At 43.2% G+C, this 27,206-nt stretch overlaps 1 protein-coding gene across 2 annotated transcripts in view; it reads left to right on the plus strand.

The window, feature by feature from the left end:
• Positions 1–27,206, plus strand: part of AGL (amylo-alpha-1, 6-glucosidase, 4-alpha-glucanotransferase) — a 397,512-nt gene that overhangs the window by 125,372 nt on the left and 244,934 nt on the right. The window contains exons 11-12 of one of the 2 annotated variants that reach the window (XM_053693718.1): positions 22,230–22,353; positions 27,042–27,205. In XM_053693718.1, coding sequence (XP_053549693.1) covers positions 22,230–22,353; positions 27,042–27,205 — 288 coding nt within the window. Of the gene's footprint in view, positions 1–22,229; positions 22,354–24,142; positions 24,267–27,041; position 27,206 lie in introns of both variants that reach the window. The other variant, XM_053693717.1, reaches the window with a different exon arrangement.

The raw sequence follows: 27,206 nt of genomic DNA on the forward strand, positions 1-27,206 counted from the left end.
ACGAGCATACTGTTCTATATCAGCCTGCAACGGCTTATGTACGCTATACATTTACATCTAGTGAGCACACACGAGCATACTGTTCTATATCAGCCTGCAACGACTTATGTACGCTATACATTTACATCTAGTGAGCACACACAACAGCATACTGTTCTATATCAGCCTGCAACGGCTTATGTACGCTATACATTTACATCTAGTGAGCACACACGAGCATACTGTTCTATATCAGCCTGCAACGGCTTATGTACGCTATACATTTACATCTAGTGAGCACACACAACAGCATACTGTTCTATATCAGCCTGCAACGACTTATGTACGCTATACATTTACATCTAGTGAGCACACACGAGCATACTGTTCTATATCAGCCTGCAACGGCTTATGTACGCTATACATTTACATCTAGTGAGCACACACAGAGCATACTGTTCTATATCAGCCTGCAACGGCTTATGTACGCTATACATTTACATCTAGTGAGCACACACAACAGCATACTGTTCTATATCAGCCTGCAACGGCTTATGTACGCTATACATTTACATCTAGTGAGCACACACAGAGCATACTGTTCTATATCAGCCTGCAACGGCTTATGTACGCTATACATTTACATCTAGTGAGCACACACAACAGCATACTGTTCTATATCAGCCTGCAACGGCTTATGTACGCTATACATTTACATCTAGTGAGCACACACGAGCATATGTTCTATATCAGCCTGCAACGGCTTATGTACGCTATACATTTACATCTAGTGAGCACCACACGAGCATACTGTTCTATATCAGCCTGCAACGGCTTATGTACGCTATACATTTACATCTAGTGAGCACACACACGAGCATACTGTTCTATATCAGCCTGCAACGGCTTATGTACGCATATACATTTACATCTAGTGAGCACACACAACAGCATACTGTTCTATATCAGCCTGCAACGGCTTATGTACGCTATACATTTACATCTAGTGAGCACACACACGAGCATACTGTTCTATATCAGCCTGCAACGGCTTATGTACGCTATACATTTACATCTAGTGAGCACACACGAGCATACTGTTCTATATCAGCCTGCAACGGCTTATGTACGCTATACATTTACATCTAGTGAGCACACACGAGCATACTGTTCTATATCAGCCTGCAACGGCTTATGTACGCTTATACATTTACATCTAGTGAGCACACACAACAGCATACTGTTCTATATCAGCCTGCAACGGCTTATGTACGCTATACATTTACATCTAGTGAGCACACACGAGCATACTGTTCTATATCAGCCTGCAACGGCTTATGTACGCTATACATTTACATCTAGTGAGCACACACGAGCATACTGTTCTATATCAGCCTGCAACGGCTTATGTACGCTATACATTTACATCTAGTGAGCACACAACAGCATACTGTTCTATATCAGCCTGCAACCGGCTTATGTACGCTATACATTTACATCTAGTGAGCACACACGAGCATACTGTTCTATATCAGCCTGCAACGGCTTATGTACGCTATACATTTACATCTAGTGAGCACACACAACGAGCATACTGTTCTATATCAGCCTGCAACGGCTTATGTACGCTATACATTTACATCTAGTGAGCACACACGAGCATACTGTTCTATATCAGCCTGCAACGGCTTATGTACGCTATACATTTACATCTAGTGAGCACACACACGAGCATACTGTTCTATATCAGCCTGCAACGGCTTATGTACGCTATACATTTACATCTAGTGAGCACACACAACAGCATACTGTTCTATATCAGCCTGCAACGGCTTATGTACGCTATACATTTACATCTAGTGAGCACACACGAGCATACTGTTCTATATCAGCCTGCAACGGCTTATGTACGCTATACATTTACATCTAGTGAGCACAACAACAGCATACTGTTCTATATCAGCCTGCAACGGCTTTATGTACGCTATACATTTACATCTAGTGAGCACACACGAGCATACTGTTCTATATCAGCCTGCAACGGCTTATGTACGCTATACATTTACATCTAGTGAGCACACACGAGCATACTGTTCTATATCAGCCTGCAACGGCTTATGTACGCTATACATTTACATCTAGTGAGCACACACACAGCATACTGTTCTATATCAGCCTGCAACGGCTTATGTACGCTATACATTTACATCTAGTGAGCACACACACGAGCATACTGTTCTATATCAGCCTGCAACGACTTATGTACGCTATACATTTACATCTAGTGAGCACACACACGAGCATACTGTTCTATATCAGCCTGCAACGGCTTATGTACGCTATACATTTACATCTAGTGAGCACACACGAGCATACTGTTCTATATCAGCCTGCAACGGCTTATGTACGCTATACATTTACATCTAGTGAGCACACACAACGAGCATACTGTTCTATATCAGCCTGCAACGGCTTATGTACGCTATACATTTACATCTAGTGAGCACACACGAGCATACTGTTCTATATCAGCCTGCAACGGCTTATGTACGCTATACATTTACATCTAGTGAGCACACACGAGCTATACTGTTCTATATCAGCCTGCAACGGCTTATGTACGCTATACATTTACATCTAGTGAGCACACACAACGAGCATACTGTTCTATATCAGCCTGCAACGGCTTATGTACGCTATACATTTACATCTAGTGAGCACACACGAGCATACTGTTCTATATCAGCCTGCAACGGCTTATGTACGCTATACATTTACATCTAGTGAGCACACACACGAGCATACTGTTCTATATCAGCCTGCAACGGCTTATGTACGCTATACATTTACATCTAGTGAGCACACACGAGCATACTGTTCTATATCAGCCTGCAACGGCTTATGTACGCTATACATTTACATCTAGTGAGCTCACACACAACAGCATACTGTTCTATATCAGCCTGCAACGGCTTATGTACGCTATACATTTACATCTAGTGAGCACACACAACAGCATACTGTTCTATATCAGCCTGCAACGGCTTATGTACGCTATACATTTACATCTAGTGAGCACACCACGAGCATACTGTTCTATATCAGCCTGCAACGGCTTATGTACGCTATACATTTACATCTAGTGAGCACACACACGAGCATACTGTTCTATATCAGCCTGCAAACGGCTTATGTACGCTATACATTTACATCTAGTGAGCACCACACGAGCATACTGTTCTATATCAGCCTGCAACGGCTTATGTACGCTATACATTTACATCTAGTGAGCACACACGAGCATACTGTTCTATATCAGCCTGCAACGGCTTATGTACGCTATACATTTACATCTAGTGAGCACACACAAACAGCATACTGTTCTATATCAGCCTGCAACGGCTTATGTACGCTATACATTTACATCTAGTGAGCCACACAAGAGCATACTGTTCTATATCAGCCTGCAACGGCTTATGTACGCTATACAATTTACATCTAGTGAGCACACACGAGCATACTGTTCTATATCAGCCTGCAACGGCTTATGTACGCTATACATTTACATCTAGTGAGCACACACAACGAGCATACTGTTCTATATCAGCCTGCAACGGCTTATGTACGCTATACATTTACATCTAGTGAGCACACACGAGCATACTGTTCTATATCAGCCTGCAACGGCTTATGTACGCTATACATTTACATCTAGTGAGCACACACACAGCAATACTGTTCTATATCAGCCTGCAACGGCTTTATGTACGCTATACATTTACATCTAGTGAGCACACACCGAGCATACTGTTCTATATCAGCCCTGCAACGGCTTTATGTACGCTATACATTTACATCTAGTGAGCACACACAGAGCATACTGTTCTATATCAGCTGCAACGGCTTATGTACGCTATACATTTACATCTAGTGAGCACACACGAGCATACTGTTCTATATCAGCCTGCAACGGCTTATGTACGCTATACATTTACATCTAGTGAGCACACACAACGAGCATACTGTTCTATATCAGCTGCAACGGCTTATGTACGCTATACATTTACATCTAGTGAGCACACACACACAGCATACTGTTCTATATCAGCCTGCAACGGCTTATGTACGCTATACATTTACATCTAGTGAGCACACACGAGCATTACTGTTCTATATCAGCCTGCAACGGCTTATGTACGCTATACATTTACATCTAGTGAGCACACACGAGCATACTGTTCTATATCAGCCTGCAACGGCTTATGTACGCTATACATTTACATCTAGTGAGCACACACGAGCATACTGTTCTATATCAGCCTGCAACGACTTATGTACGCTATACATTTACATCTAGTGAGCACACACGAGCATACTGTTCTATATCAGCCTGCAACGGCTTATGTACGCTATACATTTACATCTAGTGAGCACACACAACAGCATACTGTTCTATACAGCCTGCAACGTCTTATGTACGCTATACATTTACATCTAGTGAGCCACACACGAGCATACTGTTCTATATCAGCCTGCAACGGCTTATGTACGCTATACATTTACATCTAGTGAGCACACACACGAGCATACTGTTCTATATCAGCCTGCAACGGCTTATGTACGCTATACATTTACATCTAGTGAGCACACACGAGCATACTGTTCTATATCAGCCTGCAACGGCTTATGTACGCTATACATTTACATCTAGTGAGCACACACGAGCATACTGTTCTATATCAGCCTGCAACGGCTTATGTACGCTATACATTTACATCTAGTGAGCACACACAACAGCATACTGTTCTATATCAGCCTGCAACGACTTATGTACGCTATACATTTACATCTAGTGAGCACACACGAGCATTACTGTTCTATATCAGCCTGCAACGGCTTATGTACGCTATACATTTACATCTAGTGAGCACACACGAGCATACTGTTCTATATCAGCCTGCAACGGACTTATGTACGCTATACATTTACATCTAGTGAGCACACACGAGCATACTGTTCTATATCAGCCTGCAACGGCTTATGTACGCTATACATTTACATCTAGTGAGCACACACAAGCAGCATACTGTTCTATATCAGCCTGCAACGGCTTATGTACGCTATACATTTACATCTAGTGAGCACACACGAGCATACTGTTCTATATCAGCCTGCAACGGCTTATGTACGCTATACATTTACATCTAGTGAGCACACACAAGAGCATACTGTTCTATATCAGCCTGCAACGGCTTATGTACGCTATACATTTACATCTAGTGAGCACACACGAGCATACTGTTCTATATCAGCCTGCAACGACTTATGTACGCTATACATTTACATCTAGTGAGAACACACGAGCATACTGTTCTATATCAGCCTGCAACGGCTTATGTACGCTATACATTTACATCTAGTGAGCACACACAACAGCATACTGTTCTATATCAGCCTGGCAACGGCTTATGTACGCTATACATTTACATCTAGTGAGCACACACGAGCATACTGTTCTATATCAGCCTGCAACGGCTTATGTACGCTATACATTTACATCTAGTGAGCACACACAACAGCATACTGTTCTATATCAGCCTGCAACGGCTTATGTACGCTATACATTTACATCTAGTGAGCACAACACGAGCATACTGTTCTATATCAGCCTGCAACGGCTTATGTACGCTATACATTTACATCTAGTGAGCACACACGAGCATACTGTTCTATATCAGCAACGACTTATGTACGCTATACATTTACATCTAGTGAGCACACACAACAGCATACTGTTCTATATCAGCCTGCAACGGCTTATGTACGCTATACATTTACATCTAGTGAGCACACACGAGCATACTGTTCTATATCAGCCTGCAACGGCTTATGTACGCTATACATTTACATCTAGTGAGCACACACGAGCATACTGTTCTCTATCAGCCTGCAACGGCTTATGTACGCTATACATTTACATCTAGTGAGCACACACAACAGCATACTGTTCTATATCAGCCTGCAACGGCTTATGTACGCTATACATTTACATCTAGTGAGCACACACGAGCATACTGTTCTATATCAGCCTGCAACGACTTATGTACGCTATACATTTACATCTAGTGAGCACACACGAGCATACTGTTCTATATCAGCCTGCAACGGCTTATGTACGCTATACATTTACATCTAGTGAGCACACACGAGCATACTGTTCTATATCAGCCTGCAACGGCTTATGTACGCTATACATTTACATCTAGTGAGCACACACGAGCATACTGTTCTATATCAGCCTGCAACGGCTTATGTACGCTATACATTTACATCTAGTGAGCACACACACGAGCATACTGTTCTATATCAGCCTGCAACGGCTTATGTACGCTATACATTTACATCTAGTGAGCACACACGAGCATACTGTTCTATATCAGCCTGCAACGGACTTATGTACGCTATACATTTACATCTAGTGAGCACACACGAGCATACTGTTCTATATCAGCCTGCAACGGCTTATGTACGCTATACATTTACATCTAGTGAGCACACACGAGCATACTGTTCTATATCAGCCTGCAACGACTTATGTACGCTATACATTTACATCTAGTGAGCACACACAACAGCATACTGTTCTATATCAGCCTGCAACGGCTTATGTACGCTATACATTTACATCTAGTGAGCACACACGAGCATACTGTTCTATATCAGCCTGCAACGGCTTATGTACGCTATACATTTACATCTAGTGAGCACACACGAGCATACTGTTCTATATCAGCCTGCAACGGCTTATGTACGCTATACATTTACATCTAGTGAGCACACACACGAGCATACTGTTCTATATCAGCCTGCAACGGCTTATGTACGCTATACATTTACATCTAGTGAGCACACACGAGCATACTGTTCTATATCAGCCTGCAACGGCTTATGTACGCTATACATTTACATCTAGTGAGCACACACAACAGCATACTGTTCTATATCAGCCTGCAACGGCTTATGTACGCTATACATTTACATCTAGTGAGCACACACGAGCATACTGTTCTATATCAGCCTGCAACGGCTTATGTACGCTATACATTTACATCTAGTGAGCACACACAACAGCATACTGTTCTATATCAGCCTGCAACGGCTTATGTACGCTATACATTTACATCTAGTGAGCACACACGAGCATACTGTTCTATATCAGCCTGCAACGGCTTATGTACGCTATACATTTACATCTAGTGAGCACACACGAGCATACTGTTCTATATCAGCCTGCAACGGCTTATGTACGCTATACATTTACATCTAGTGAGCACACACGAGCATACTGTTCTATATCAGCCTGCAACGGCTTATGTACGCTATACATTTACATCTAGTGAGCACACACGAGCATACTGTTCTATATCAGCCTGCAACGGCTTATGTACGCTATACATTTACATCTAGTGAGCACACACACAACAGCATACTGTTCTATATCAGCCTGCAACGGCTTATGTACGCTATACATTTACATCTAGTGAGCACACACGAGCATACTGTTCTATATCAGCCTGCAACGGCTTATGTACGCTATACATTTACATCTAGTGAGCACACACGAGCATACTGTTCTATATCAGCCTGCAACGGCTTATGTACGCTATACATTTACATCTAGTGAGCACAACACGAGCATACTGTTCTATATCAGCCTGCAACGGCTTATGTACGCTATACATTTACATCTAGTGAGCACACACAACAGCATACTGTTCTATATCAGCCTGCAACGACTTATGTACGCTATACATTTACATCTAGTGAGCACACACGAGCATACTGTTCTATATCAGCCTGCAACGGCTTATGTACGCTATACATTTACATCTAGTGAGCACACACAACAGCATACTGTTCTATATCAGCCTGCAACGACTTATGTACGCTATACATTTACATCTAGTGAGCACACACGAGCATACTGTTCTATATCAGCCTGCAACGGCTTATGTACGCTATACATTTACATCTAGTGAGCACACACGAGTATACTGTTCTATATCAGCCTGCAACGACTTATGTACGCTATACATTTACATCTAGTGAGCACACACGAGCATACTGTTCTATATCAGCCTGCAACGGCTTATGTACGCTATACATTTACATCTAGTGAGCACACGTCGAGTATACTGTTCTATATCAGCCTGCAACGGCTTATGTACGCTATACATTTACATCTAGTGAGCACACACAACGAGCATACTGTTCTATATCAGCCTGCAACGACTCTATGTACGCTATACATTTACATCTAGTGAGCACACACGAGCATACTGTTCTATATCAGCCTGCAACGAGCTCTATGTACGCTATACATTTACATCTAGTGAGGCACCACACACCAGCATACTGTTCTATATCAGCCTGCAACGGCTTATGTACGCTATACATTTACATCTAGTGAGCACACACGAGCATACTGTTCTATATCAGCCTGCAACGGCTTATGTACGCTATACATTTACATCTAGTGAGCACACACAACAGCATACTGTTCTATATCAGCCTGCAACGACTTATGTACGCTATACATTTACATCTAGTGAGCACACACGAGCATACTGTTCTATATCAGCCTGCAACGGCTTATGTACGCTATACATTTACATCTAGTGAGCACACACACACGAGCATACTGTTCTATATCAGCCTGCAACGGCTTATGTACGCTATACATTTACATCTAGTGAGCACACACAAGCATACTGTTCTATATCAGCCTGCAACGGACTTATGTACGCTATACATTTACATCTAGTGAGCACACACGAGCATACTGTTCTATATCAGCCTGCAACGGCTTATGTACGCTATACATTTACATCTAGTGAGCACACACACAACAGCTACTGTTCTATATCAGCCTGCAACGGCTTATGTACGCTATACATTTACATCTAGTGAGCACACACGAGCATACTGTTCTATATCAGCCTGCAACGGCTTATGTACGCTATACATTTACATCTAGTGAGCACACACGAGCATACTGTTCTATATCAGCCTGCAACGGCTTATGTACGCTATACATTTACATCTAGTGAGCACACACAACAGGCATACTGTTCTATATCAGCCTGCAACGGCTTATGTACGCTATACATTTACATCTAGTGAGCACACACACGAGCATACTGTTCTATATCAGCCTGCAACGGCTTATGTACGCTATACATTTACATCTAGTGAGCACACACGAGCATACTGTTCTATATCAGCCTGCAATGAGCTTATGTACGCTATACATTTACATCTAGTGAGCACACACAACAGCATACTGTTCTATATCAGCCTGCAACGGCTTATGTACGCTATACATTTACATCTAGTGAGCACACACGAGCATACTGTTCTATATCAGCCTGCAACGACTTATGTACGCTATACATTTACATCTAGTGAGCACACACGAGCATACTGTTCTATATCAGCCTGCAACGGCTTATGTACGCTATACATTTACATCTAGTGAGCACACACGAGCATACTGTTCTATATCAGCCTGCAACGGCTTATGTACGCTATACATTTACATCTAGTGAGCACACCACAACGAGCATACTGTTCTATATCAGCCTGCAACGGCTTATGTACGCTATACATTTACATCTAGTGAGCACACACAACAGCATACTGTTCTATATCAGCCTGCAACGACTTATGTACGCTATACATTTACATCTAGTGAGCACACACACGAGCATACTGTTCTATATCAGCCTGCAACGGCTTATGTACGCTATACATTTACATCTAGTGAGCACACACAACAGCATACTGTTCTATATCAGCCTGCAACGGCTTATGTAACGCTATACATTTACATCTAGTGAGCACACACAACAGCATACTGTTCTATATCAGCCTGCAACGGCTTATGTACGCTATACATTTACATCTAGTGAGCACACACGAGCATACTGTTCTATATCAGCCTGCAACGGCTTATGTACGCTATACATTTACATCTAGTGAGCACACCACGAGCATACTGTTCTATATCAGCCTGCAACGGCTTATGTACGCTATACATTTACATCTAGTGAGCACACACGAGCATACTGTTCTATATCAGCCTGCAACGGCTTATGTACGCTATACATTTACATCTAGTGTGCACACACGAGCATACTGTTCATATATCAGCCTGCAAACGGCTTATGTACGCTATACATTTACATCTAGTGAGCACACACACGAGCCATACTGTTCTATATCAGCCTGCAACGGCTTATGTACGCTATACATTTACATCTAGTGAGCCACACACGAGCATACTGTTCTATATCAGCCTGCAAAGGACTTATGTACGCTATACATTTACATCTAGTGAGCACACAAGAGCATACTGTTCTATATCAGCCTGCAACGGCTTATGTACGCTATACATTTACATCTAGTGAGCACACACGAGCATACTGTTCTATATCAGCCTGCAACGGCTTATGTACGCTATACATTTACATCTAGTGAGCACACACGAGCATACTGTTCTATATCAGCCTGCAACGGCTTATGTACGCTATACATTTACATCTAGTGAGCACACACACGAGCATACTGTTCTATATCAGCCTGCAACGGCTTATGTACGCTATACATTTACATCTAGTGAGCACACACGAGCATACTGTTCTATATCAGCCTGCAACGGCTTATGTACGCTATACATTTACATCTAGTGAGCTCACAACGAGCATACTGTTCTATATCAGCCTGCAACGGCTTATGTACGCTATACATTTACATCTAGTGAGCACACAACGAGCATACTGTTCTATATCAGCCTGCAACGGCTTATGTACGCTATACATTTACATCTAGTGAGCACACACGAGCATACTGTTCTATATCAGCCTGCAACGGCTTATGTACGCTATACATTTACATCTAGTGAGCACACACAACAGCATACTGTTCTATATCAGCCTGCAACGGCTTATGTACGCTATACATTTACATCTAGTGAGCACACACAACAGCATACTGTTCTATATCAGCCTGCAACGGCTTATGTACGCTATACATTTACATCTAGTGAGCACACACGAGCATACTGTTCTATATCAGCCTGCAACGGCTTATGTACGCTATACATTTACATCTAGTGAGCACACACACGAGCATACTGTTCTATATCAGCCTGCAACGGCTTATGTACGCTATACATTTACATCTAGTGAGCACACACGAGCATACTGTTCTATATCAGCCTGCAACGGCTTATGTACGCTATACATTTACATCTAGTGAGCACACACGAGCATAACTGTTCTATATCAGCCTGCAACGGCTTATGTACGCTATACATTTACATCTAGTGAGCACACACACAACAGCATACTGTTCTATATCAGCCTGCAACGGCTTATGTACGCTATACATTTACATCTAGTGAGCACACACGAGCATACTGTTCTATATCAGCCTGCAACGGCTTATGTACGCTATACATTTACATCTAGTGAGCACACACAACGAGCATACTGTTCTATATCAGCCTGCAACGGCTTATGTACGCTATACATTTACATCTAGTGAGCACACACAACAGCATACTGTTCTATATCAGCCTGCAACGGCTTATGTACGCTATACATTTACATCTAGTGAGCACACACGAGCATACTGTTCTATATCAGCCTGCAACGACTTATGTACGCTATACATTTACATCTAGTGAGCACACACACGAGGCATACTGTTCTATATCAGCCTGCAACGGCTTATGTACGCTATACATTTACATCTAGTGAGCACACACACAGCATACTGTTCTATATCAGCCTGCAACGGCTTATGTACGCTATACATTTACATCTAGTGAGCACACACGAGTATACTGTTCTATATCAGCCTGCAACGGCTTATGTACGCTATACATTTACATCTAGTGAGCACACACAACAGCATACTGTTCTATATCAGCCTGCAACGACTCATGTACGCTATACATTTACATCTAGTGAGCACACACGAGCATACTGTTCTATATCAGCCTGCAACGACTCATGTACGCTATACATTTACATCTAGTGAGCACACACACAACAGCATACTGTTCTATATCAGCCTGCAACGGCTTATGTACGCTATACATTTACATCTAGTGAGCACATGAGCATACTGTTCTATATCAGCCTGCAACGGCTTATGTACGCTATACATTTACATCTAGTGAGCACACACAACAGCATACTGTTCTATATCAGCCTGCAACGACTTATGTACGCTATACATTTACATCTAGTGAGCACACACGAGCATACTGTTCTATATCAGCCTGCAACGGCTTATGTACGCTATACATTTACATCTAGTGAGCACACACGAGCATACTGTTCTATATCAGCAACGACTTATGTACGCTATACATTTACATCTAGTGAGCACACACAACAGCATACTGTTCTATATCAGCCTGCAACGGCTTATGTACGCTATACATTTACATCTAGTGAGCAACACACGAGCATACTGTTCTATATCAGCCTGCAACGACTTATGTACGCTATACATTTACATCTAGTGAGCACACACGAGCATACTGTTCTATATCAGCCTGCAACGGCTTATGTACGCTATACATTTACATCTAGTGAGCACACACAACGAGCATACTGTTCTATATCAGCCTGCAACGGCTTATGTACGCTATACATTTACATCTAGTGAGCACACACGAGCATACTGTTCTATATCAGCCTGCAACGGCTTATGTACGCTATACATTTACATCTAGTGAGCACTACACGAGCATACTGTTCTATATCAGCCTGCAACGGCTTATGTACGCTATACATTTACATCTAGTGAGCACACAACGAGCATACTGTTCTATATCAGCCTGCAACGGCTTATGTACGCTATACATTTACATCTAGTGAGCACACACGAGCATACTGTTCTATATCAGCCTGCAACGGCTTATGTACGCTATACATTTACATCTAGTGAGCACACACACGAGCATACTGTTCTATATCAGCCTGCAACGGCTTATGTACGCTATACATTTACATCTAGTGAGCACACACGAGCATACTGTTCTATATCAGCCTGCAATGACTTATGTACGCTATACATTTACATCTAGTGAGCACACACGAGCATACTGTTCTATATCAGCCTGCAACGGCTTATGTACGCTATACATTTACATCTAGTGAGCACACACGAGCATACTGTTCTATATCAGCCTGCAACGGCTTATGTACGCTATACATTTACATCTAGTGAGCACACACGAGCATACTGTTCTATATCAGCCTGCAACGGCTTATGTACGCTATACATTTACATCTAGTGAGCACACACGAGCATACTGTTCTATATCAGCCTGCAACGGCTTATGTACGTTATACATTTACATCTAGTGAGCACACACACGAGCATACTGTTCTATATCAGCCTGCAACGGCTTATGTACGCTATACATTTACATCTAGTGAGCAACACTCGAGCATACTGTTCTATATCAGCCTGCAACGGCTTATGTACGCTATACATTTACATCTAGTGAGGCACACACAACAGCATACTGTTCTATATCAGCCTGCAACGGCTTATGTACGCTATACATTTACATTAGTGAGCACAACACGAGCATACTGTTCTATATCAGCCTGCAACGGCTTATGTACGCTATACATTTACATCTAGTGAGCACACACAAGAGCATACTGTTCTATATCAGCCTGCAACGGCTTATGTACGCTATACATTTACATCTAGTGAGCACACACGAGCATACTGTTCTATATCAGCCTGCAACGACTTATGTACGCTATACATTTACATCTAGTGAGCACACACACGAGCATACTGTTCTATATCAGCCTGCAACGACTTATGTACGCTATACATTTACATCTAGTGAGCACACACGAGCATACTGTTCTATATCAGCCTGCAACGGCTTATGAGTACGCTATACATTTACCATCTAGTGAGCACACACACAACAGCATACTGTTCTATATCAGCCTGCAACGGCTTATGTACGCTATACATTTACATCTAGTGAGCAACACACAACAGCATACTGATTCTATATCAGCCTGCAACGACTTATGTACGCTATACATTTACATCTAGTGAGCACACACGAGCATACTGTTCTATATTAGCCTGCAACGGCTTATGTACGCTATACATTTACATCTAGTGAGCACACACGAGTATACTGTTCTATATCAGCCTGCAACGGCTTATGTACGCTATACATTTACATCTAGTGAGCACACACAACAGCATACTGTTCTATATCAGCCTGCAACGGCTTATGTACGCTATACATTTACATCTAGTGAGCACACACGAGCATACTGTTCTATATCAGCCTGCAACGACTTATGTACGCTATACATTTACATCTAGTGAGCACACACGAGCATACTGTTCTATATCAGCCTGCAACGGCTTATGTACGCTATACATTTACATCTAGTGAGCACACACGAGCATACTGTTCTATATCAGCCTGCAACGGCTTATGTACGCTATACATTTACATCTAGTGAGCACACACAACAGCATACTGTTCTATATCAGCCTGCAACGAGCTTATGTACGCTATACATTTACATCTAGTGAGCTCACACGAGCATACTGTTCTATATCAGCCTGCAACGCTTATGTACGCTATACATTTACATCTAGTGAGCACACACACGAGCATACTGTTCTATATCAGCCTGCAACGGCTTATGTACGCTATACATTTACATCTAGTGAGCACACACACGAGCATACTGTTCTATATCAGCCTGCAACGACTTATGTACGCTATACATTTACATCTAGTGAGCACACACACACGAGCATACTGTTCTATATCAGCCTGCAACGGCTTATGTACGCTATACATTTACATCTAGTGAGCCACACACAACAGCATACTGTTCTATATCAGCCTGCAACGGCTTATGTACGCTATACATTTACATCTAGTGAGCACACACTAGCATACTGTTCTATATCAGCCTGCAACGGCTTATGTACGCTATACATTTACATCTAGTGAGCACACACAACAGCATACTGTTCTATATCAGCCTGCAACGGCTTATGTACGCTATACATTTACATCTAGTGAGCACACACGAGCATACTGTTCTATATCAGCCTGCAACGGCTTATGTACGCTATACATTTACATCTAGTGAGCACACACGAGCATACTGTTCTATATCACCGCACGACTTATGTACGCTATACATTTACATCTAGTGAGCACACACAACAGCATACTGTGTCTATATCAGCCTGCAACGGCTTATGTACGCTATTACATTTACATCTAGTGAGCACACACGAGCATACTGTTCTATATCAGCCTGCAACGGCTTATGTACGCTATACATTTACATCTAGTGAGCACACACACGAGCATACTGTTCTATATCAGCCTGCAACGGCTTATGTACGCTATACATTTACATCTAGTGAGCACACACACGAGCATACTGTTCTATATCAGCCTGCAACGGCTTATGTACGCTATACATTTACATCTAGTGAGCACACACACGAGCATACTGTTCTATATCAGCCTGCAACGGCTTATGTACGCTATACATTTACATCTAGTGAGCACACACGAGCATACTGTTCTATATCAGCCTGCAACGACTTATGTACGCTATACATTTACATCTAGTGAGCACACACGAGCATACTGTTCTATATCAGCCTTGCAACGGCTTATGTACGCTATACATTTACATCTAGTGAGCACACACAACAGCATACTGTTCTATATCAGCCTGCAACGGCTTATGTACGCTATACATTTACATCTAGTGAGCACACACAACAGCATACTGTTCGATATCAGCCTGCAACGGCTTATGTACGCTATACATTTACATCTAGTGAGCCACACGAGCATACTGTTCTATATCAGCCTGCAACGGCTTATGTACGCTATACATTTACATCTAGTGAGCACACACGAGCATACTGTTCTATATCAGCCTGCAACGGCTTATGTACGGCTATACATTTACATCTCGTGAGCACACACGAGCATACTGTTCTATATCAGCCTGCAACGCTTATGTACGCTATACATTTACATCTAGTGAGCACACACGAGCATACTGTTCTATATCAGCCTGCAACGGCTTATGTACGCTATACATTTACATCTAGTGAGCACACACAACGAGCATACTGTTCTATATCAGCCTGCAACGGCTTATGTACGCTATACATTTACATCTAGTGAGCACACACACAACGAGCATACTGTTCTATATCAGCCCTGCAACGGCTTATGTACGCTATACATTTACATCTAGTGAGCACACACGAGCATACTGTTCTATATCAGCCTGCAACGGCTTATGTACGCTATACATTTACATCTAGTGAGCACACACACAACAGCATACTGTTCTATATCAGCCTGCAACGGCTTATGTACGCTATACATTTACATCTAGTGAGCACACACAACAGCATACTGTTCTATATCAGCCTGCAACGACTTATGTACGCTATACATTTACATCTAGTGAGCTCACACGAGCATACTGTTCTATATCAGCCTGCAACGGCTTATGTACGCTATACATTTACATCTAGTGAGCACACACGAGCATACTGTTCTATATCAGCCTGCAACGGCTTATGTACGCTATACATTTACATCTAGTGAGCACACACGAGCATACTGTTCTATATCAGCCTGCAACGACTTATGTACGCTATACATTTACATCTAGTGAGCACACACAACAGCATACTGTTCTATATCAGCCTGTAACGGCTTATGTACGCTATACATTTACATCTAGTGAGCACACACACGAGCATACTGTTCTATATCAGCCTGCAACGGCTTATGTACGCTATACATTTACATCTAGTGAGCACACACAACAGCATACTGTTCTATATCAGCCTGCAACGGCTTATGTACGCTATACATTTACATCTAGTGAGCACACACAACAGCATACTGTTCTATATCAGCCTGCAACGGCTTATGTACGCTATACATTTACATCTAGTGAGCACACACAACAGCATACTGTTCTATATCAGCCTGCAACGGCTTATGTACGCTATACATTTACATCTAGTGAGCACACACGAGCATACTGTTCTATATCAGCCTGCAACGACTTATGTACGCTATACATTTACATCTAGTGAGCTCACACGAGTATACTGTTCTATATCAGCCTGCAACGGCTTATGTACGCTATACATTTACATCTAGTGAGCACACACACAACAGCATACTGTTCTATATCAGCCTGCAACGGCTTATGTACGCTATACATTTACATCTAGTGAGCACACACACAACAGCATACTGTTCTATATCAGCCTGCAACGGCTTATGTACGCTATACATTTACATCTAGTGAGCACACACGAGCATACTGTTCTATATCAGCCTGCAACTGCTTATGTACGCTATACATTTACATCTAGTGAGCACACACAACAGCATACTGTTCTATATCAGCCTGCGACGGCTTATGTACGCTATACATTTACATCTAGTGAGCACACACGAGCATACTGTTCTATATCAGCCTGCAACGGCTTATGTACGCTATACATTTACATCTAGTGAGCACACACGAGCATACTGTTCTATATCAGCCTGCAACGGCTTATGTACGCTATACATTTACATCTAGTGAGCACACACGAGCATACTGTTCTATATCAGCCTGCAACGGACTTATGTACGCTATACATTTACATCTAGTGAGCACACACAACAGCATACTGTTCTATATCAGCCTGCAACGGCTTATGTACGCTATACATTTACATCTAGTGAGCACACACAAGCATACTGTTCTATATCAGCCTGCAACGACTTATGTACGCTATACATTTACATCTAGTGAGCACACACGAGCATACTGTTCTATATCAGCCTGCAAACGGCTTATGTACGCTATACATTTACATCTAGTGAGCACACACACGAGCATACTGTTCTATATCAGCCTGCAACGGCTTATGTACGCTATACATTTACATCTAGTGAGCACACACAACAGCATACTGTTCTATATCAGCCTGCAACGACTTATGTACGCTATACATTTACATCTAGTGAGCACACACGAGCATACTGTTCTATATCAGCCTGCAACGGCTTATGTACGCTATACATTTACATCTAGTGAGCACACACGAGCATACTGTTCTATATCAGCCTGCAACGACTTATGTACGCTATACATTTACATCTAGTGAGCACACACGAGCATACTGTTCTATATCAGCCTGCAACGGCTTATGTACGCTATACATTTACATCTAGTGAGCACACACAACAGCATACTGTTCTATATCAGCCTGCCACGGCTTATGTACGCTATACATTTACATCTAGTGAGCACACACGAGCATACTGTTCTATATCAGCCTGCAACGACTTATGTACGCTATACATTTACATCTAGTGAGCACACACAACAGCATACTGTTCTATATCAGCCTGCAACGACTTATGTACGCTATACATTTACATCTAGTGAGCACACACGAGCATACTGTTCTATATCAGCCTGCAACGGCTTATGTACGCTATACATTTACATCTAGTGAGCACACACACGAGCATACTGTTCTATATCAGCCTGCAACGGCTTATGTACGCTATACATTTACATCTAGTGAGCACACACACGAGCATACTGTTCTATATCAGCCTGCAACGGCTTATGTACGCTATACATTTACATCTAGTGAGCTCACACGAGCATACTGTTCTATATCAGCCTGCAACGGCTTATGTACGCTATACATTTACATCTAGTGAGCACACACAACAGCATACTGTTCTATATCAGCCTGCAACGGCTTATGTACGCTATACATTTACATCTAGTGAGCACACACAACAGCATACTGTTCTATATCAGCCTGCAACGGCTTATGTACGCTATACATTTACATCTAGTGAGCACACACGAGCATACTGTTCTATATCAGCCTGCAACGACTTATGTACGGTATACATTTACATCTAGTGAGCACACACAACGAGCATAACTACATTACAATATACCCATATATGTAAAAAGCATATCTACTTACATCCTCATGGGTAGGATGCCTGGTGTAACGGAGCTGTGTATTGACATGTGGATTGCGAACTGATGGACTGATTATCATTAAAAGATTACTAAAGCAGCTGTACTAATGGTAATAATACAGTATCATGTATCCCGTTTTAGCGTAGACCTAGAAACCAACAATACACTCAATTGCTTGCATTATAGATGGGGACAATCCGTTACACCAAACGTATGCTATTTAGTGGAGTGCGTTGTGCAGAATGAGATGAGGTATCAATTAAACTTTTGAATATATATGGGAAGTCTATAAGTTGTGAGAAGTATGTCATTCTTGTGCCTTATAAACATAAAACAGTGAAATAGTATCTTCCAGGACATTAAGGGGGGTCATAAGGATAAAGAAATTACCGCTATCGTATGCTATATAATATATTCTTTGCAAGCAAATATAATATCAAATATAGACAAATATAGAAAGCCATATGCAGTAATTTCTGTAGTAGCAAAGTTGTGTAACAGTATAAATGCTACTCCTAGGTTATTGCTTCCAGGGTTACCTGCCAGGCTATTGTTATTTGAGACCTCTTGAACAAAGCTTTTTTACTGGATAGGGTAAAATACGTCTAATTTACACCCTTTAGGGTTTAGGTCGAAATGACTATTATAATATATATTAGAAACAATGTCTCTTACAGCATAACACACAACTGATATTGTTATCTAATATGACGATTATGTGTGCATATGATATAACAGAACTGAGCCTAGTTAGTTGTATTCAAACAAAATCTCACAGTGCACGCGTAAACCAAAGACCATTTTCAGTCCCTAGCATACAGAAGCAAAGTAGCTTCTGGAAACAAGGGGGCAGTGCGACTATGGTAAGCAGTCCCATCCTAAGTGCCATGCGGTTGAATATATCTAAAGACTCCCAGTAAGGCAGAGATGCATAAGAGCTCAAACAGCTCATGTAAAATGATGTGCGATGATATGACTTGAAGCTGTAATTGCTCCAGGCATACACAGTTAATTTTTACCTGTTCGTATCCGTGGCTGAAACTAAACGTCCCCTGTCATGTCCAGCAGAGAATTAGCCACCAGGGTCCCAGTTCGGATGCAGCACATCAGGGTAGAGAGTGGTAGTAGCGTGCAGCAGGATTGATAGTGAGATTGTAACTAGTCGATGCCAAGGCTGCGTTGTGATGAGTCCCATTGAGGCTAGCATCTGCTGCAACACACTTCCCCTCTTCATGATTAGGACACCTCCTGGGATCCTTGTAGGTCTGAGCTTCAAACCTTTCTGCGTTTGCTCAAAGGCGGTACGACTCATGGCACCAGCGCTTCACTGAACCGGACTCTTGGTCATTTAGGTATCCAGCATAGGTAAGCGGCGAGCGCTGGGGCCCCAAAGCGCCACCACTCCCCTGCTGTATAGGAGTGGGTTCCGGCAAATTGATTTTCTTTGAGGTATGGTCGTTTACACAAACCAGCTCCTTAGCGTCTCCTCAAAGGAAATAAGGTACCCGTCCAATAAACGGCGCAGCTCTTCCTAGATAAATGTTGCAGTCTCCATAACCAGTTTGCCTTAGGATATATTTAGACAAGTTAGGGAAAGTTCTTACAGCATTACTCTGGTAGGTGGGCAGGATCAGTACTCTCAAGGTACTTCTTAATCTTAACGACAGAGGCCCAAAGGCGCTCCGCCGGCCTCAGAAAGTCTCCGGTGAACTGAAGCTGGCTTTGATCAGAAAAGTAGTTTGTTCAAATTGAAGGGCTCCTTCAGCTGGATCTCTTATGTTATGTATAACCAAGTGATGGTGAATATAAGAGCTGATTGTGGTTAGATTGATAAAGAAGCCTTTAGCAGCTAACAATTAAGCAACCTGTCATGGTCGCCACCGGAAGTTCCACCCAATTCATATTTTTTCAAATCATCACTCGACTTAGAAATTTCCCCATTAATCTGTGTGTTCGGTCAGGTACCCCATTAATCTCTGTGAGTTCGGTCAGGTACCCCATTAATCTCTTGAGTTTGTCAGGTACCCCATTAATCTCTGTGAGTTTGGTCAGGTACCCCATTAATCTCTTGAGTTCGGTCAGGTACCCCATTAATCTCTTGAGTTTGGCCAGGCACCCCATTAATCTCTGTGTTCGGTCAGGTACCCCATTAATCTCTGTGTTCGGTCAGGTACCCCATTGATCTCTTGAGTTCGGTCAGGTACCCCATTAATCTCTGTGAGTTCAGTCAGGTACCCCATTAATCTCTGTGAGTTCGGTCAGGTACCCCATTAATCTCTGTGTTCGGACAGGTACCCCATTAATCTCTTGAGTTTGTCAGGTACCCCATTAATCTCTGTGAGTTCAGTCAGGTACCCCATTAATCTCTTGAGTTCGGTCAGGTACCCCATTAATCTCTTGAGTTCGGTCAGGTACCCCATTAATCTCTTGAGTTCGGTCAGGTACCCCATCAATCTCTGTGAGTTCAGTCAGGTACCCCATTAATCTCTGTGAGTTCGGTCAGGTACCCCATTAATCTCTGTGAGTTCAGTCAGGTACCCCATCAATCTCTGTGAGTTCAGTCAGGTACCCCATTAGTCTCTGTGAGTTCGGTCAGGTACCCCATTAATCTCTGTGAGTTCGGTCAGGTACCCCATTAATTTCAATGAGCACTCCGTAAGTGCACTTTCCCACTTAAGTTTGAGCTCCGGTTTGAAATCACTGAAGGAGGGAAATAATTTTAGATGCAAACCCCTGGGGATCACTGTGTTTTCTTTATAGAAATTGTACGTGCCAATGTTCCCCTGTTTCCTATTTTGCTTCTTCCTAATCCTCTTTAAATCCTTTAGTGCATGTGAGTGTGTGTACACGTGAGTGTGCACATGAGTGTGTGAGTTTGTGTGCACGTGAGTGTGTGCATGAGTGAGTGTGTGCATGAGTGAGTGTGCACATGAGTGTGTTTGCATGTTAGTGTGCACATGAGTGTGTGAGTTTGTGTGCACGTGAGTGTGTGCATGTAGTGTGTGTGCGCGCACATGTGTGTACTTGTGTATGTGAGGGCATGTGAGTGTGCATGTGAGTGTATGTAGGGTGTGTCCACACTTTATAAACAGCCCTTTGTGTCTGTAGGAGATGCTGACTGCCGCACGGTCGGTCAGGCCTAATCTTTATGTGATCGCTGAGCTCTTCACTGGCAGCGAATATATAGACAATGTGTTTGTCAACCGTCTGGGGATCACCAGCCTCATACGAGGTACTGTGTGATGGGGCTGCTGCCTTTAGCTGACACTAACCGAAGCTTTCTCTCCCTGTAACCCTGTGCTTACCCCTCCCTGTGCTAATCCCCCTGTGCTCATCCCTCTTCTTCTACCCTTTTCTCTCTTACCCTTATCTCTATCACTCCTTGTCTCTCGCCCTCTTTGTGTCTCTCGCCCTCTTTGTGTCTCTCGCCCTCTTTGTGTCTCTCGCCCTCTTTGTCTCTCTCGCCCTCTTTGTCTCTCTCGCCCTCTTTGTCTCTCTCGCCCTCTTTGTCTCTCTCGCCCTCTTTGTCTCTCTCGCCCTCTTTGTCTCTCTCGCCCTCTATCTCTTTTGCCCTCCCTCGCCCCTCATCCTCTCTCGCCCACTCTCTCTCTCTCTCTGTCCTCACTCTCTCGTCCTCTCTCTTGCCCTCTCTCTCCTCTCGCCCCGCTCTCTCCTCTCTCTCGCCCGCCTATCTCTCTCCTCCTCTCTCTCTCCTCTTCGCCGCTCTCTCTCTCTCTCGCTCCCTACCTCTCCTCTCTCGCCCTCCCTCTCTCTCTCGCCCTCCCTCTCTCTCTCGCCCCTCCCCTCTCTCTCTCGTCCTCCCTCACTCTCCTCTCATCGTCATGCCTCCCTCTCTCTCTCGTCCTCCCTCTCTCTCTCGTCCTCCCTCTCTCTCTCGTCCTCCCTCTCTCTCTCTCGTCCTCCCTCTCTCTCTCGTCCTCCCTCTCTCGTCCTCCCTCTCTCTCTCGTCCTTCCCTCTCTCTCGTCCTCCTCTCTCTCGTCCTCCCTCTCTCTCGTCCTCCCTCTCTCTCGTCCTCTCTCTCTCTCGTCCTCTCTCTCTCTCGTCCTCTCTCTCTCTCGTCTCCCCTCTCTCGTCTCCCTCTCTCTCGTCTCCCTCTCTCTCGTCTCCCTCTCTCTCTTGCCCTCTCTCTCTCTCTCTCTCTCTTGTCCTCTCTCTCTCTCTCTCTCTCTCTCTCTCTCTCTGTCCTCTCTCTCTTGTCCTCTCTCTCTCTCTCTTGTCCTCTCTCTCTCTCTCTTGTCCTCTCTCTCTCTCTCTCTTGTCCTCTCTCTCTCTCTCTTGTCCTCTCTCTCTCCTCTCTTGTCCTCTCTCTCTCTCTCTCTTGTCCTCTCTCTCTCTCTCTTGTCCTCTCTCTCTCTCTCTTGTCCTCTCTCTCTCTCTCTTGTCTCTCTCTCTCTTGTCCTACTCTCTCTCTCTTGTCTTCTCTCTCTCTCTCTCTCTCTTGTCCTATCTCTCTCTCTCTCTCTCTCGCCTCGTCCCTCACTCTCTCTCCTCTCTCTCTCTCTCTCTCACTTCTCTCTCTCTCCTCTCTCTCTCTTGTCCTATCTCTCTCTCTCTTTTGTCTCTCTGTCCTATCTCTCTCTCTCTCTCTTTCTGTCCTATCTCTCTCTCTCTCTCTCTCTCTGTCCTATCTCTCTCTCTCTCTCTCTCTCTCTCTCTCTTGTCCTATCTCTCTCTCTCTCTCTTGTCCTATCTCTCTCTCTCTCTCTTGTCCTATCTCTCTCTCTCTCTCTCTCTTGTCCTATCTCTCTCTCTCTCTCTCTCTCGTCCTCTCTCTCTCTCTTGTCCTCTCTCGTCCACTCCTTGTCTCTCCCTCTCGCACTCCTCGTGTCTCTCCCTCTCCTTGTCTCTCCCTCTCGCACTCCTCGTGTCTCTCCCTCTCCTTGTCTCTCCCTCTCGCACTCCTCGTGTCTCTCCCTCTCCTTGTCTCTCCCTCTCGCACTCTTTGTTTTCCTCTTGCCCTCCCCTCTCTCCCACAACTCCCTGGCTGTGCTGTTTGCAGTACTTGCTTGATTCGGCTAGACGCCTGCGGCCGGATTTGTATGTTGTTGCCGAGCTGTTCACTGGGAGCGAGGAGCTGGACAACGTGTTTGTCACAAGGCTGGGGATTAACTCACTCATACGAGGTTTGTGCTGCTACTAGTACGCTCTCTGCACAGTACTGGACAGGAGCAAATTACATGAACTACACACTGTCACACGCTTATAGTATCTGCTACACACTGTCACACACTTATAGTATCTGCTACACACTGTCTTACACTTATAGAATCTGCTACACACTGTCACACACTTATAGTATCTGCTACACACTGTGTCACGCTTATAGTATCTGCTACACACTGTCACACGCTTATAGTATCTGCTACACACTGTCATACGCTTATAGTATCTGCTACACACTGTCATACGCTTATAGTATCTGCTACACACTGTCACACACTTATAGTATCTGCTACACACTGTCACACACTTATAGTATCTGCTACACACTGTCACACACTTATAGTATCTGCTACACACTGTCATACGCTTATAGTATCTGCTACACACTGTCACACACTTATAGTATCTGCTACACACTGTCACACACTTATAGTATCTGCTACACACTGTCACACACTGTCACACACTTATAGTATCTGCTACACACTGTCACACACTTATAGTATCTGCTACACACTGTCACACACTTATAGTATCTGCTACACACTGTCACACACTTATAGTATCTGCTACACACTGTCACACACTTATAGAATCTGCTACACACTGTCACACACTTATAGTATCTGCTACACACTGTCACACGCTTATAGTATCTGCTACACACTGTCACACGCTTATAGTATCTGCTACACAATGTCACACGCTTATAGAATATGCTACACACTGTCACACACTTATAGTATCTACTACACACTGTCACACGCTTATAGTATCTGCTACACACTGTCACACACTTATAGAATCTGCTACACACTGTCACACACTTATAGTATCTGCTACACACTGTCACACGCTTATAGTATCTGCTACACACTGTCACACGCTTATAGTATCTGCTACACAATGTCACACGCTTATAGAATATGCTACACACTGTCACACACTTATAGTATCTACTACACACTGTCACACGCTTATAGTATCTGCTACACACTGTCACACGCTTATAGTATCTGCTACACACTGTCACACACTTATAGAATCTGCTACACACTTATAGTATCTGCTACACAATGTCACACACTTATAGTATCTGCTACACACTGTCACACACTTATAGAATCTGCTACACACTTATAGTATCTGCTACACAATGTCACACACTTATAGAATCTGCTACACACTTATAGTATCTGCTACACAATGTCACACTTATAGTATCTGCTACACAATGTCACACACTTATAGTATCTGCTACACACTGTCATACGCTTATAGTATCTGCTACACACTGTCACACGCTTATAGTATCTGCTACACACTGTCACACGCTTATAGTATCTGCTACACACTGTCACACACTGTCACACACTTATAGAATCTGCTACACACTTATAGTATCTGCTACACAATGTCACACACTTATAGTATCTGCTACACAATGTCACATGCTTATAGTATCTGCTATACACTGTCACACACTGTCACACACTTATAGAATCTGCTACACACTTATAGTATCTGCTACACAATGTCACACACTTATAGTATCTGCTACACAATGTCACACACTTATAGTATCTGCTACACACTGTCATACGCTTATAGTATCTGCTACACACTGTCACACGCTTATAGTATCTGCTACACACTGTCACACACTTATAGTATCTGCTACACACTGTCACACACTTATAGTATCTGCTACACACTGTCACACGCTTATAGTATCTGCTACACACTGTCACGCTTATAGTATCTGCTACACAATGTCACACACTTATAGTATCTGCTACACACTGTCATACGCTTATAGTATCTGCTACACACTGTCACACGCTTATAATATCTGCTACACACTGTCACACACTTATAATATCTGCTACATACTGTCACACGCTTATAGTATCTGCTACACAATGTCACACACTTATAGTATCTGCTACACACTGTCACACACTTATAGTATCTGCTACACACTGTCACACGCTTATAGTATCTGCTACACACTGTCACACACTTATAGTATCTGCTACACACTGTCACACGCTTATAGTATCTGCTACACACTGTATAGTATCTGCTACACACTGTCACACACTTATAGTATCTGCTACACACTGTCACACACTGTCACACACTTATAGTATCTGCTACACACTATCACACACTGTCACACACTGTCACACGCTTATAGTATCTGCTACACACTGTCACACACTTATAGTATCTGCTACACACTGTCACACACTTATAATATCTGCTACACAATGTCACACACTTATAGTATCTGCTACACACTGTCACACACTTATAGTATCTGCTACACACTGTCACACGCTTATAGTATCTGCTACACACTGTCACACGCTTATAGTATCTGCTACACACTGTCACACGCTTATAGTATCTGCTACACACTGTCACACGCTTATAGTATCTGCTACACACTGTCACACGCTTATAGTATCTGCTACACACTGTCACACACTGTCACACACTTATAGTATCTGCTACACACTGTCACACGCTTATAATATCTGCTACACACTGTCACACGCTTATAGTATCTGCTACACACTGTCACACGCTTATAGTATCTGCTACACACTGTCACACACTTATAGTATCTGCTACACACTGTCATACTCTTATAGTGTGTGATATAGATACATTACACTATTATACAAACCATGTAGGTCATCCTGTCACCAGCTGTTTTTGTCTCACAGAGGCCATGAGTGCATATAACAGTCATGAGGAGGGCCGACTGGTGTACAGATATGGAGGTGAGCCAGTGGGTTCCTTTGTACAGCCCTGCCTTCGACCTCTGGTTCCTGGCATTGCCCATGCTCTGTTTATGGATGTTACACATGACAACGAGAGCCCCATCATGG

The sequence above is a fragment of the Bombina bombina genome, chromosome 10 (genome assembly GCF_027579735.1).
Source record: "Bombina bombina isolate aBomBom1 chromosome 10, aBomBom1.pri, whole genome shotgun sequence".
NCBI lineage: Eukaryota > Metazoa > Chordata > Amphibia > Anura > Bombinatoridae > Bombina > Bombina bombina.